The sequence below is a fragment of the Schistocerca nitens genome, chromosome 6 (assembly GCF_023898315.1).
Source record: "Schistocerca nitens isolate TAMUIC-IGC-003100 chromosome 6, iqSchNite1.1, whole genome shotgun sequence".
NCBI lineage: Eukaryota > Metazoa > Arthropoda > Insecta > Orthoptera > Acrididae > Schistocerca > Schistocerca nitens.
This window is the reverse complement of record NC_064619.1, coordinates 36433552-36449862: the sequence shown is the minus strand read 5'-3', so window position 1 is coordinate 36449862 and position 16311 is coordinate 36433552. Positions and strand designations below refer to the sequence as shown.

The following is a 16311-nucleotide window of genomic DNA, read 5'->3' as shown; positions in this document are numbered from 1 at the left end:
CTGCACTGCGAGCAGCAGCATCAGTGCATGATGGGAGTGGCGGACTGGATGAGGGTAAGGAGGAGGGGAGACAGGGTGATGGGGGTGGCGGACAGTGAAGTGCTGCAGGTTAGACGGAGGGCAGGGAAGAGGTGGGGGAAGGGTGGGGGGGGGGGTTGAGAAAAAGGAGATAAATAAAAAGACTGGGTGTGATTGTGGAACGATGGCTGTGTAATGCTGGAATGGGAACACGGAAAGGGCTGGACAGGCGACGACAGTGACTAGCGAAGGTTGAGGCCAGGAGGGTTACAGGAATGTAGGATGTATTGCACGAACATTCCGTAACCCTCCCTGCCTCAACCTTTGTTAGTCCCTGTGTTCACCCATCCAGCCTCTTCCCTGTTCCCATTCTAGCACTACACAGCCACCATTTCATCATCACATCCAGTTTTTATATTTCTCTCATTTTCCACTACTCCCCCCCCCCCCCCACCTCTTCCCACCTCTCCTCTGCTCTCCATCTAACCTTCAGGACTTCACTGTCTGCCACCCCCACCATACGATCCCTCCCCCTCCCTGCCCCAGCCTCCTCCTTACCCCCATCCAGTCGCCACTACCATCGTGCACTGTCGCTGCTGCTCGCAGTGCAATCTCAGTTGCCTAAGACTGTAGTTGCATTTGCGTGAGCGTCTGTGCGTGTGGCTGAAAGTTTTAATTGTGAGAGTCTTGTCTTTTTGTTGTGCCTATCTGCGAAACACAAGAAATGGTAAACAAAGTTCTTAAAAGTATTATTCATTGGTTTTCTGGGACTGGTCTCACCCTCAATTTTAAAAAGACACAATGTACTTAGTTCTGCACATCTAGAGGTACTACACCAACCACAGGTGTAACACATTGTGAGGAAATAATAAGTATAGTGGAAACTTCAAAATTCTTAGTGGTCCATATTGATGAGGATTTAAATTGGAAAAACAATTTTTGGAAGTCATAAAACAACTAATTCAGCCACATTTGTGCTTAGAACCCCTGCAAATCTTGAGGAAAGACAAATCAGAAAGCTGACATATTTTCCACATTTTCATTCAATAATGTCGCATGGAATAATGTTCTGTGGTAACTCATCTTTAAGAAAGGAAGTCTTCATTATGCAAAAACATACTGTGAGAATAATTTGTGGTGCTCACCCTCCCCCCACCCCAAAAAAAAATCATCTTATAGACACCTGTTTAAGGAGTTAGGCATTCCAACTACTGCTTCACACTATATTTATTCCCTCAACAAGTCTGTTGTAAATAATCCACTACAGTTGAAGAGTAACAATCACATGCATAATTACAGTACCAGAAGGAAAAAGACATCCATTACTCCACATTAAGGTTGTCTTTAGCACAAAAAGGGGTGCACAATGCTGCAAAAAATTTTTGATCATTTATCGAGTGATATAAAATGACTGATGGACTGTAAAGAAAAATTTGATATCAAACTGAGACAGTTTCTCCTTGACAACTCCTATTCCATAGAAGAATTTCTGTTATTGTAATGTGTAAAAGATGGTGGGTAGGAGCTACTACCTCACATCTGAATATATTTTCTTTGTTACATATACACTGAAGTGCCAAAGAAACTGGTATAGGCATCCTCATTGAAACACAGAGATATGTCAACAGGCAGAATACAGCACTGCGATCACCAAAACCTATATAAGACAACAAGTGTCTGGTGCAGTTGTTAGATTGGTTACTGCTGCTACAGAGGCAGGTTATCAAGATTTAAGTGAGTTTGAACATGGTGTTACAGTTGACACACGAGTGATGGGACACAGCACCTCTGAGGTAGCGATGAAGGGGAGATTTTCCCGTATGACCATTTCTTGAGTGTATTGTGAATATCAGGATCCAGCAAAATATCAAATCTCTGACATCATTGTGGCCAGAAAAAGATCCTGCAAGAACGGGACCAATGACGACTGAAGAGAATCGTTCAATGTGACAGAAGTGCAACCCTTCCACAAATTGCTGCAGATTTCAAAGCTGGGCCATCAACAAGTGTCAGCATGCTAACAATATATAGACTTTCGGAGCTGAAGGCCCACTCGTGCACCCTTGATGACTGCATGACATGAAGCTTTATGCCTTGCCTGGGCCCGTCACCACTGACACTGGACTGTTGATGAGTGGAAACATGTTACCTGGTCAGACGAGTCTCGTTTCAAATTGCATCCAGCAGATGGACATGTACAAGTATGCAGACAATCTCATGAACCCATGGACCCTGCCCATCAGCAGGGGACTGTTCAAGATGGTGGCTCTGTAATAGTGTGGGGCATGTGCAGTTAAAATGATATGGGACCCCTGATAGGTCTAGACGCATCTCTGACAGATGACAAGTATGTAAGCATCCTGTCTGATCACCTGCATCCATTCATGTCATTTGTGAATTCTGATGGACTTGGGCTGTTCCAGCAGGAGAATGCGGCACCCCACATGATCAGAATTGCTAGAGAGTGGCTCCAGTACTACACTTCTGAGTTTAAACACTTGCACTGACTACCAAACTCCCAAGACATGAACATTACTGAGCATATCTGGGATGCCTTGCAATGTACTGTTCAGAAGAGATCTCCATCCCCTCGTACTCTCATGGATGTATGGGCAGCCCGGCAGGATTCATGGTATCAAGTCCCTTCAGCACTACTTCAGACATTAGTCGAGTCCAAGCCATGTCATGTTCAGGTGTACCAGTTTCTCTGGCTTGTATGGTCGTAAGAAGACTGGGCCCCAGATGAACATGTGGCACTTACAAAGCAGTCCCCTCAAAGACAGCTCTGAGCAAGATGCCCTGTAGCATGGATCCCTCTGACCCCAAACCATCAACCACTTGTGACTTCAGAGGTGTCAAGTGAGAGCTCATTGGAGGGCAGGGTGGAAGTCTGTTGTATTTTCTGATGAAAGTTGGTTCTCCCTCAGTGCCAGTGATGGCTGCATGTTGGTTAGCAGGAGCCAGTTGAGGGCCTGCAAACAACTTGTCTGCATGCTAGACACACCAGATCTATACCTGCAGTTATGGTCTGGGATTCGATTTCATATGACAGCATGAGCATTCTCATTGTCACCCCATGCACCCTGGTTACAAATTTGTATGTTAATCTGGAGATTCAACCTGTTGTTCCGCCTTTTGTGAACAGCATTCTAGGGGATGTTTTCCAACAGGATAATGCTTGCCCTCAAACCCATTTTGTATCCCAACATGCTCTACAGAGTGTCAACATGTTTCCTTAGCCTGCTCGATCATCAGATCTGTCTCCAATTGAGTAAATATGGGACTTCATTGGACAACAACTCCATCATCACCCAGAAACAGCATTAATTGTCCCTGTATTGACTGACCAAGTGCAACAGGCTTGGAACTTGATCCCACAAACTGACATCTGCATGCACACTTGCATGCTCGCATACAACATTTTGTTAGTTACTACAGTAATTAATGTACCTGCATTTCATGTTTTCAATGGTTTATCTCGTGCTTACATTAACATGTGATCTTGCACTGTTAATCACTTAAATATGTTACCTTGACAAATGTATTCCTGAAATTTCATTACTCTTCATTAATTATTTGTTGGTACTACAATTTTTTTCAGTCAATGTATTCCAAAATATAATAGAAGATGAGGAGGAAATCTATGGTAAAGAAATCGAATATCCATGGGCATCCACAGAAATTTCTCAAGGGTAAAGAACAGTGAGGGGGAAGGGAGGGAGTGTGGGGGTGCAAGACTCTAAAATTGACAATTTTTATATAAATAAGTTGGGGCATTCTGAGGCATGTCATGCCACGAGAACTAAATTTTATACACAATGGTTATATGCTCACAGGAAATTACTGCTAGAAGTGTATGTGTATGTGTATGAGAATTCTGTAATGAATAAAAACTCTGTACGCCAGATTCCAGGTTGGGGGTGGAGCAAGGGCCTCGCCTTAACCCCTCCTCCCTTTGCAGACATTTAAGAGAGAACCCAATAATGCAGTCAAAATTTGGCAGAGCACTGAATGATATGAGCTGAAACAAGTCAACAGGAGCCAACAAAATACCCTTGGGGATATCATACTCTGAGAGAGGTGTAGGAACAGGAAGTTTAATTGAGTTGGCATAAAAAATCCATGAAACTGGTACCACACCATTATATTTCCAGAGAAGCATTACTATCACATTGTCAAAGAAAGCACAGGTGAAAACTATCAGATAATTAGCCAGACAAGTCATGCTGTAATAGAATTGGTGAAAGAACATCCTTGCAGTGGGCACGGTGCGACTGCTTCATATACAATATCTACCTCAACCAATCATGTAATGTTATTTTGTGTGTATGTCCATGGCAATGCCTATAATTGTCACAGCTCCATAGATGACTACAGTTTTCACCTGCAGCCATTTGCAGTTCAGTTGAATGTTGGCAACAGTGCTGCCAGCTGTCAGGGATCTTTTATTGCCGACTCTACTATAATAAGATAATAAGAGAATAGGACAAAAAATTGAAGACATTTGCACAGAGATGAGTTTTGTTTCAGGAGGGGTAAGGTGCCTGATAAGCACTTATGAGACTGCACTTTGTAGTGGAAGGCAGACTGATGATAGATCAGAATGCCTTCGTAGTATTTGCAGACCTAGAGAAAGCCTCCGACAGTGTAAGGAGGAATAAGATCTTCACAATCCTTGGAAGACAATGGCTAAACTACAGAGACAGAAAAAAAATCTACATCTACAAAACATAAAGGGGAGTAATAAAAGGTTAAGGAGACAGTACAGCTGGTAAATACTTACCTTCCAGTACTGCTGACAAACAATTCTTTGCTTCATCAGAGCTGGGAGGGGGATAGGTTTTGGAAGGTCAGAAAGGACAGCATGCCTCTAGACAAGGAGGACACATGATGTGAGGACAAGGGAAGACAATGATGAAGGGAGACAGAAATGTCAGAGACAGTAAAAGGTCAAAGATAATATACTGGTAAGCACTATGCCAGCTGCGGTTCAGAGGTAACAGGGGACATAGTGATACGTAAAGAAAGATTGAGAAGAAGATATATGATAAGTGCATTTAAGATACAGAGGTGTACAAAAACCCAAAATAACTGGAGGGAATCTAAATTAGATTGAAAATCAATGGAGGGAGGGAGGGAAGTGGGTTGGACAAATGGTGCAAGGGAATAAGGCAAAAGGGTCAACAACAAAATTCTTAGGTCTGTCTTAAACTGCGAATCAATAAGTGACTGTTTGCCAACCATAATGTGTGTTAATGAAATGTATATATTCATTAACATCCATGCCGCAACAAATGATAAAAATTAGGACTTTGAAAATATAGACAAATTCTGGAATGCTGCAGATACCACAATGGGATACATTCTAGAACAACACTTGTAAATCTTACTGGGTGGACAAGTAGTACGGAAAGTGAAGTATAGCAACAAGTGTCTTGTGGTAGCCTTGTTTGTAGCAGTGGTTTAAAAGAAAAACATCTTTTGCATGCTGCAAATAAAGTTTTTATTTTACTTTTGGACCCAGACAATACTGCTGTGCATTATCCATCATGTAAAAAGGCCAACAAAAAATGAAAAACTGTTATTTCAATTATGTGAGAAACATAATATTCAGCCAATGTCCACGCATTTCAGACATCTGCCCAGAAAATAAACAACAATAATGATCAGCAGTGTCAAACAAGGGATACATACTGAGTGAGACCCAAACCTCTTAACAAAAAGAGCAACAGAACAGCTGTCTATTGATTCACCTCTGTGTCTTGATTCACCACCAGCAACTACAAGAACAAGAAAATTATTTCATGGAGCTAGCACAACCAGTAGAGAAGGACTTTGAAAATACAAACAGACAATTGGTACACACTGCAAAAGATATAAATAGATCAAAATGATAAGGAAACATGTTTGGTGGAATGAGAACTTAGAACAGACATTGAAAGATAGCTCAATTGGTTGGAGAAAATATTATGCATCCAAGAAAGTAGAAGACCAGCACATACTTGCAACCCAATGATCAAAAACAGGAAAGAAGATATGCTCTGAGAAATTGAAATATCAAAATTAGCTACTGACAAAGATAGAGCAAAACTATCAATGAAACTCATTCTGTGGATATTATAGAAATATTAAAGGTGGATATAAGGACACAGTCTCACTGTCTCTAAAGGAAAAATGGAACGTTACCAACATCACATGGAGAAAGCCATGATATCCAACAATGAAAAATCCAGGATGGAATAATAACACTATAATAATACGGATAGATTGCTACTCACCATATAGTGAGGATGTTGAGTCATAGACAGGCACAACAAAAAGACTACTAAACAAGTATTTTTTAGGCCAAAAGACCTCCTTCTGAATTAGACAATGTACACACAAACATTCATGCAAACCCAACACACACACACACACACACACACACACACACACACACACACACACACAAACTGTGTCTGGCTGTCGAGACCAGACTGCAGGTAACAGCACATGATGGGAGAAGCAATCTAGGTGGTTGGAGTAAGGAGGAGGCTGGGGCAAGAAGGGGGAGGGATAGCAGGGTAGGAGTGGACAGCAGCAAAGTGCTGCTCATGGGAGCACATAGGGACAAGGTGGAGAGAGGGTATGGCAGCTACATGCAATCAAGTTAGACGAAGTGCACGGATGGAGGGAATGGAAAAGGAGAGAAATAAAAATACTCAGAACATGGGTACATTGGTGGAATAGAAGGCTTTGTGGTACTGGAGTGGGAGCAAGGAAGAGGATAGGTGATTGAAGGACAATGACTAATGAAGGCTGAGGTGAGGAGGGTTACAGGAACATAGGACATATTTCTGGGAGAGTTCCCGCCTATGCAACTCAGAAAAGCTGGTGTTGCTAGCATGGACCCACATGGCACAGGCTGTGAAGCAGTTACTGAAATGGAGAACACTGTGTTGGGCAGCATGCTCAGCAACTGGGTGGTCCAACTACTTCTTGGCCACAGTTTTTTGGTGGCCATTCAAGTGGACAGACAGCTTGTTGGTTGTGATGTCCATGTAGAATGCAGCACAGCAGATGCAGCTTAGCTTGTAGATCACATGACTGGTTTCACAGGTAGCCCTGTCTTTGATGGGACAGGCAATGCTTGTGACCAGACTGCAGTATATTGTGGTGGGAGGTTATACGATACAGGTTTTGCAACCACATCTCTTACAGGGATATGATCCATGAGGCAATGGTTTGGGAGTAGAGTTTGAGTACGGATGAGCAAGGATATTGTGTAGGGTCAGTGGATAGCAGAGTAGCATTGTGGGAAGAGTGGGGAAGATAGTAAGTACAACATTTCTCATTTCAGGGCATGAAGTGAGTTAGTCAAAATCCTGGCAGGGAATGTGATTTAGTTGCTCCAGTTCTGGGTGGTACTGCGTCATGAAGGGAATGTTCCTCTGTGGCCAGGTGGTGGGACTTACGAGATGGTGGGTGACTGGAGAGATAAAGCACACAAACTTGTTTCTGTACAAAGTTGTGAGGGTAATTAACAGTCTGTGAAAGCCTCAGTGGGACCTTGGTATATTTTGAGAGGCACTGCTCAACACTACTGATGTGACAGCTACGGGTGACTAGGCTGTACGGAAGGGACTTCTGGATACGGAAAGGACAGCAGCTGCTTAAGTGGAGGTATTGCTGGTGGGTTTGATATGGAGGGAGGTACTAATGTAGCCATCTTTGAGTTGGAGGTCACATCACGGAAGATGGCTCACTGGATTGAGGAGGACCATGTGAAGCAAAAGAGGGAGAAGGTGTTGAGGTTCTGGAGGAATGTGAATAGGGTGTCCTCACCCTTGATCCAGAATACGAAGTTGTTATCAATGAATCTCAAGCATGTGAGGGGTTTGAGATTCTAGGTGATTTGGAATGGTTTCTCTAAATGTCCCATGAATAGGTTGGTATTGGATGGTGCCATGCAGGTGCCCATTGCCATACCCTGGATTTGTTTGTAGGTGATGCCTTCAAGCAGAAGTAATTGTAGCTGACAATATTGGTCATAGTGACCAGGAAGGTCACCACAGTTCCCAATGCCTGACAGATTCTAAACCTACTACTGCTGGGAGTAATTACCCTGCAACTGTTCACATACTGAGCAGAGAGCTACCAAAGTACATGCACCGTTGGAGTGACCTTGAAGTAGCCAATCACGGCTCAAGATTCAGGACATACAGTAATGGCCGCAATGCGAAACACTAATCAGCTCAATATCACTGCCTGGCAAGGATTGTAGCAAGCAGTGGGGCAAGCAGCAATGGTGCAGGCTAAATGGACCAGTAAGACACAGGGCATCTGACTCATCATCATTGTGCCATGCCAGTGAGCAGCAAGCCACGAGGTCGCAACATAAATGCACGTTTAGAAATCCATACTCCTGAACACTGTAAGATGTGCCAACCTAAACATGAAACAACAAGAGAGGAAGAATAATCTGGAAAAAAATATGGGAAGCACTTTCTTAATACCGACTCATGCAGTTTGGTATGGTTATGGTCAAGGGAGACCAAGAGATGAATACACTAAACAGATCCAGAGGGATGTAGGTTGCAGTAGGTACAGGGAGATGAAGAAGCTTGCACAGGATAAAGTAGCATGGAGAGCAGCATCAAACCAGTCTCTGGACTGAAGACCACAACAACAACAACATAGGTCAATATACCACAAGGTATCACAGTCTTTTTTTTAATCAAAGAAGATATTGTGGAGTATAGACAACAGGTAGAAGCCATCCTTATAACAGACCCAATGGAGTACAATCCTCAATTGTGGGTTGGCTCTACCAAAATCCACAGTAGATATCAACAAAAGATTCCTCGTCCCAACAGAGAAAAACAACTGCCAGTTAACCTTACAGTTAACCTTAAAGCAACTTACAAACATTTGTGATACAGATGGGTCTTAGCTGCCCAGGAGTTTTACTGAAACAATCACACTTAACCTCTACCCAGTTGGGAGCTTGCTTTTACACCAGATACAATTAAGACTGCAAGAATGTGATTCCTCCTCCTCATCAAACTGTCGAAATTACTACAGTGGAATGGTTTGTGAGCCTAATCTATGTTGACATCCATACTATAAGTGCAACCACATCTTAGTACATCTACATCTACATACATACTCCGCAATCCACCATACGGAGCGTGGCGGAGGGTACCTCGTACCACAACTAGCATCTTCTTTCCCGGTTCCACTCCCAAACACAACGAGGGAAAAATGACTGCCTATATCCCTCTACATGAGGCCTAATTTCTCTTATCTTATCTTTGTGGTCTTTCCGTGAAATGTAAGTTGGCAGCAGTAAAATTGTACTGCAGTTAGCCTCAAATGCTGGTTCTCTAAATTTCCCCAGTAGCGATTCACGAAAAGAACGCCTCCTTTCGTCTAGAGCAGCGCTTCCCAACCTTTTCAGCTGGCGGACCCCTTCTACAGTCAAAACTCCTTGGCGGACCCCTTCTACAGACAAAAATCCTTGGCGGACCCCTAGTCAATCAAGAGCACAATAACTTTAAATTTCAGAGCGAAACCCATGGGAACTGAAAGCTTCTTAATGCAAGTGCCATACTCCCAATGAACCCCCATCCCCCCCCACCCCCCACCCCGAAGTATCAATAGTCTTTGGAGCTTCTTGTGATTGTTCTTCCTTTGGTCGTCCTCCCTCCTCATTCATTTCAACTGGAAACTTCCCTTGCTGTGAAGGCGATGGAGAAACCGCACCCTTCTTCAATGATCCTGACTTCAGCCACGGTCCATGTTAGAAGTAATAAACTGGTCAAAAATCGACTTATGAAATAGGTAGTGCACTGACAAAGCAAGTTTAACATTTAACAATGCCTGAAGCCGCATACGTGCCAGCGAGCGCTGTGATTGGTCGACAAAGCTCGCTCCGTGCGCAAACGCTGCTTGGGAATACAACCTGAAGTAAAAGTACACATGTTTTACACACGAAAACAAAATGTGATGAATTTGATTTTCACTATTTTATTCAATAATTTTACTCATTATTTTACACAATTTGGTCAAAGGTGGCTGCGGACCCCCTAGAAAGAGGGGTCCGCGGACCACACGTTGGGAAGCCCTGGTCTAGAGACTCCCACCCGAGTTCCTGCAGCATTTCCGTGACACTCGCGTGATGATCAAACCTACCAGTAACAAATCTAGCAGCCCGCCTCTGTATTGCTTCTATGTCCTCCCTCAATCCAACCTGATAGGGATCCCAAACGCTCGAGCAGTACTCAAGAATAGGTCGTATTAGTGTTTTATAAGCGGTCTCCTTTACAGATGAACCGCGTCTTCCCAAAATTCTACCAATGAACCAAAGACGACTATCCGCCTTCCCCACAACTGCCATTACATGCTTGTCCCACTTCATATTACTCTGCAATGTTACGCCCAAATATTTAATCGATGTGACTGTGTCAAGCACTACACTACTAATGGAGTATTCAAACATTACGGGATTCTTTTTCCTTTTGATCTGCATTAATTTACATTTATCAATATTTAGAGTTAGCTGCCATTCTTTACACAAGTCACAAATCCTGTCCAAGTCATCTTGTATCCTCCTACAGTCACTCAACGACGACTCCTTCCCATACACCACAGCATCATCAGCAAACAGCTGCACGTTGCTATCCACCCTATCCAAAAGATCATTTATGTAGACAGAAAACAACAGCTGACCTACCACACTTCCCTGGGGCGCTCCAGAAGTTACCCTCAACTCCAATGAACACTCACCATCGAGGACAACGTACTGGGTTCTATTACTTAAGAAGTCTTCGAGCCACTCACATACTTGGGAACCAATCCCATATGCTCGTACCTTAGTTAGGAGTCTGCAGTGGGGCACCGAGTCAAACACTTTCCGGAAGTCAAGGAATATGGCATCCATCTGATACCCTTCATCCATGGTTCGCAAGATATCATGTGAAAACAGGGCGAGTTGCGTTTCGCAGGAGTGATGCTTTCTAAAGCTGTGCCTATGCATGGACAGCACCTTCTCTGTATCAAGGAAATTCATTATATTCGAACTGAGAATATGTTCGAGAATCCTGCAACAAACCAATGTTAAGGATATTGGTCTGTAATTTTGAGGATCCGTCCTTCTAACCTTCTTATATACAGGCGTCACCTGCACTTTTTTCCAGTCGCTCGGGGCTTTACGTTGGGCAAGAGATTCGCAATAAATGCAAGCTAAGTAAGGAGCGAATGCAGTAGAGTACTCTCTGTAAAACTGAATTGGAATCCCATCAGGACCTGGCGATTTATTTATTTTCAGCCCATTCAGCTGCTTCACAACCCCAGGGATGTCTATCATTATGTCCTCCATATGGGAATCTGTACGAGACTCAAACGGCGTAATGTTTGTACGATCCTCCAGCGTGAAAGATTTCTCAAATGCTAAATTTAAAATTTCAGCTTTCATTTTGCTGTCTTCCGTTGCCAGGCCAGACTCATCAGTGTGTGACTGGATGGAAGCCTTCGACCCGCTTACTGATTTTACGTAAGACCACAATTTCCTTGGGTTTTCAGCAAGATCTTTTGCTAAGGTATGACAGTGGTAGTGGTCGAGTGCTTCGCACATTGCTCTTTTCACAGCAACACGAATCTCTACTAATTTTTGCCTGCCCTTATTCTCCCGATCTTTCTTGTACCGCAAGTGCAACTGCCTTTGCTTCCTGACCATTCTCTGAATTGCGCTGTTAAACCACGGTGGGTCTTTTCCGTCCGTAACCCACTTTTTCGGCACATACTTGTCCAATGCGCGATTTACAATGTGTTTAAAATTTGCCCATAATTCTTCCACGTCCATCGTACCAGACGTAAATGAAGTCGATTCATTTACTAAGTGGGATGCTAACAACTGCTTATATGCTCTTTCTAGTAAGCATACTCTCCTAGCTATCTTGACTGACTTTTTAACTTTCGTAACCATAGTCATAATGACATCATCATGATCACTAAGCCCTGTCTCAATACTGACACCGTCGATGAGGCCTGGTCTGTTCGTGGCTACCAGATCTAAAATATTTCCATTATTCGTTGGCTGTCGATTTAGTTGTATATTTAGTAGTATATATAAAGAGTTCCCTGAAGAAAGATGGGCAAGCAGCCAATTCAGTAGTTGCACGGGCAACAGCCTGAACGACTGACTGATCTAGCCTTGTAACATTAGCTAACAAATGTTATATTTTTACTGTAAATGCTGAAAGCAAGGAGAAATTATTCATTTTTTTTACTGAGGACACACAGCCTACTGTATTGTGGAAAGCTACATCAAACCAGTGTTCAGACTAAAGACTTAACAAGTGCATGAAGGTGGTGTCATAAATATACACCCAGAAATTACAGCATTTGGTTGCATACTCTGTAGGGTCCAAGTGGTGTGTTGTAGCCAAGGCCCAGAGCACTGTGAAGTTACCATTCACTGATGGGAGTGTTAATATGGTTTCAGACCTCAAGTAGTGTAAGACAGGTAGATTTCCTTCACCCACCTTTTCTGTGGACGGAAGGCATATGGATAGGTGTTGGGTGCAAACATTCGAGCAAAGTGTGTGGCAAAGAGTTCTGCAATAACAGTAGGTTCAGTATGAACATTACAATCTAGACATTACAGAGAGTAAAATCCATAGCTGTATATACGTGAACAGTAAAACCTATAATGCTGAGTTGTGTGGTGCTTACTAAAAATGTCTGCAAGTATGAATGTGCAGGCAACATCTGAAGCTCTTTCAGGAGAAAACTATTTTTAAAATTACCAAAGCTGTTACATAGGGTAAAGATATGCTTCAGGGAACCAAATTTCCAGAAGGGCAATACCTATTGCTGAATAATATGATAGCTGTCCAAGTTCTAGTACATGGTGAAAATAACCATTATAGTTCCACTGGATGATAATTGTAAATGCACCCAAGGGTGGTGGGAAGGAGTAAAAAAGATAGCTCCTGTTTTGGCCTCCACTTGCAGTACTTGTTGAGTAGTAACAATTTCTACATGTAGAATTTCAACACATGTCACATCAAGAATGGGGGGAGGGGGGGTGGCAGTGCTTAACGTACAACTGCACAGTGGGTGGAATACTTGTCACTTCCCCACAGCATATTACTGTAAAATTTTGAAATAATGGAGTGCAAACTCCAAAATGGGAACTGAAAACAACTGACCCACAATGAACGAGGGAAAAGAGTCTGGAGGAAGTAAAGTGAATAACTGTAATTAGTGTTCTAGGGAACATCTAAGTGGTCAACAATGGAACTGTCCAACAGACCAAGCCTGAGGGGAAAACATTTATTTATTTATTTATTTATGGCTTTGATAGAAAATTCAGGATTCCAAAAAACTGTAATTAGCATATTTTCAGAGCTGCTCCAAAAGTTTCCATGTAAAGCAACACATGGCTGGACAATAAGGAACAGGTAGTGTAATGGGTTTACTGAGAAAGAACAAAACCTGAATGTTACATTCATTCAACCATAGCACACCAGATAGCCATGCAGTAGCTAGACATTTAACTTTTATGAAGTTGACAAGTATTACCAGTTGCTGAAAATGTAAATACTGTTTGTTAACAATGTCTTCCCAATGGCAAAGCACCTAGTCATTAAATATCACTAGAGTGCAATAATTGGTACTGCTTTAAGACCATTATCTATAAATAACAAAGCATTTTCTAAGCCTGTTAAAGAAAACATACACAAATACAACATTATAAGTATATATCTAAAAACAGAGATGATGTGACTTACCGAACGAAAGCGCTGGCAGGTCGATAGACACACAAACAAACACAAACACACACACAAAATTCAAGCTTTCGCAACAAACTGTTGCCTCATCAGGAAAGAGGGGAAGGAGAGGGAAAGACGAAAGGATGTGGGTTTTAAGGGAGAGGGTAAGGAGTCATTCCAATCCCGGGAACGGAAAGACTTACCTTAGGGGGGAAAAAGGGGAGGTATACACTCGCACACACATATTTAAATATGTCTGCTTGTGTCTGTATATGTGTGGATGGAAATGTGTGTGTGTGCGAGTGTATACCTCCCCTTTTTTCCCCCTAAGGTAAGTCTTTCCGTTCCCGGGATTGGAATGACTTCTTACCCTCTCCCTTAAAACCCACATCCTTTCGTCTTTCCCTCTCCTTCCCCTCTTTCCTGATGAGGCAACAGTTTGTTGCGAAAGCTTGAATTTTGTGTGTGTGTTTGTGTTTGTTTGTGTGTCTATCGACCTGCCAGCGCTTTCGTTCGGTAAGTCACATCATCTCTGTTTTTAGATATATATTTTTCCCACGTGGAATGTTTCCCTCTATTATAACATTATAAGTATACTAAGATGGGATACATTAACAACATTAAGAAGTGAAGCAATAAGTAATACTCACCATGTATGTAGCTGGTTTACTGCACTGATTCCGCCAAGGAGGCCAAATGCACAATCCCAACAAGTAAAGTGTGAACATTGATGTCTTCACATAGGTGCTGAAGAATGGCTTCTCAAACTCTGCATTATGATAAATGTACTGCACACACAGATGAAAATATTCCATCAACTGCAGTCATAATATTTCAATGATACATAATTATAATCTATTGTGCAATCAAACACACACAATAAAATGTATCCAACATACATATTTCGCTATAGGCTATAGGCCTACTACTAATTTGGGACTTTTTAAAATATGTGGTACTTTACTTCCTCTGTTCTACAATGCTTTGAGTTCACTGAAAAGTGGTGGTGGTTAGACAGGTGTGGGGGACGGTCACGGTTGGATGGAATTCTTGTAATAGAACTGGTCAGTGGCTCATTTTAGCTATGTATTGTACTTCTCAATACAATCAAATAAATGGATTACTCCATATATGCACATTCTAATCATAAAAAAAGATTTTGGTTTCTTTGATTATAATTAAATAAATTGTAGAGAGTTGTCTCATTTATGTAAAAAAATAATAAAGGAATGCATAATGAGGAATTATTTCAAAAAAGTTGTGATCAACAGAGATTTGTCATATGCGGTATAGAGCAAGGCATGTCACTGTTTATCTGCTGATGAACTTCAAGCATTTGATTTTAATAATTAGCAAAACGAACAGAAGACGTCGGAACCTCAATCCATCTGTGACTCTTACACAGTCCCAACACTGGCTATCTGCCAAGATCCCTTACTTCCAACCTTGTCTCATCTTCCTAAGTCCATTTTCAGTAACACTAGCCTCCCAACAGAGGAAAGAACACTCATGTGCAGCCTCAAAACAGACCCTAACTTCATCTTCCACGCAGATCGAGGTTCCATTACTGCCACAATAAACTGGAATAACTACCTAACAGAAGGTATTCACCAACCGTCTAAATCTTCCATCCACAAGCACTGCCCAAGTGATCCTGTCTCAGAACACTAGCATGACCCAGTCCCTATTCAAATTCCTTACCCCACTCCAGAGAACATATATCCTGAATCAACCTCCCTCCTATCCTTCCCTCTTTCCAAAAAGGAATGCACACACACCCACCTTCTATATGCTCCTCAAAATACATAAAACAAACCGTCTGGGCTGTTCCACTGCAGTTGGCTCCCCATAAAGAATCTTTACCTTAGATGACCTACATCACCAGCTCACAGCCGCAGCCTTATGCCCTACTGCAAGTACACCAACACCACCTTCCATCACCTGTCTATCCTCCCTGGTTCCATTATCACCCAGCTCTCTGTTTGTCACTTTCAATGTCACTTCCCGTACACTAACATCTTGGAAGTCAACAGCCTTGCCATTACAGAACAGAACCTCTCCTAACATCCTGCCACCTAATTTCTTAGATAGATGATCAACTATATCATTATCTGCAACCATTTCTCCTTCAAGCAGAAGATATGCAAATAAACCTATGGTATGTCCACCTGTAAAGGCCTTGTTGGCCAAAAGCTCACTATCTGACAGTCTTTCTTGTGCCTATCTGCGACTGAGCATCTTCACTATATGGTGAGTAGCAACTATCCTTTTCATAATACTGTAAGGCATCCTTGTATGCTAACCTGTTTAAATGGACAACTAGAAGACCCTTCTAGCCATCCAAGATTTTATACCCCTTGTCTGGCTGAGATTCATTAATAAAATCTTCACGGTCTGGACTCAGGACCAAGGCACTGTTCTCAGTCTTCAAAAGCCATGAAACCTATTCTCCTATGCATTTCTCTTAGTCATCTTAAACTTAGCTTATCACCTTTCTGGACACAGACCACCACTCTCCAACAAGTCCGTAAAAACC

General features: G+C 42.4%; 1 protein-coding gene across 1 annotated transcript in view; it reads right to left on the bottom strand.

The window, feature by feature from the left end:
• Positions 1 to 16311, bottom strand: part of LOC126262541 (solute carrier family 35 member F5) — a 152878-nt gene that overhangs the window by 87229 nt on the left and 49338 nt on the right. The window contains exon 2 of the mRNA XM_049959225.1: positions 14426 to 14563. Within this exon, the coding sequence (XP_049815182.1) occupies positions 14426 to 14563 (138 nt within the window). The remainder of the gene's footprint in view (positions 1 to 14425; positions 14564 to 16311) is intronic.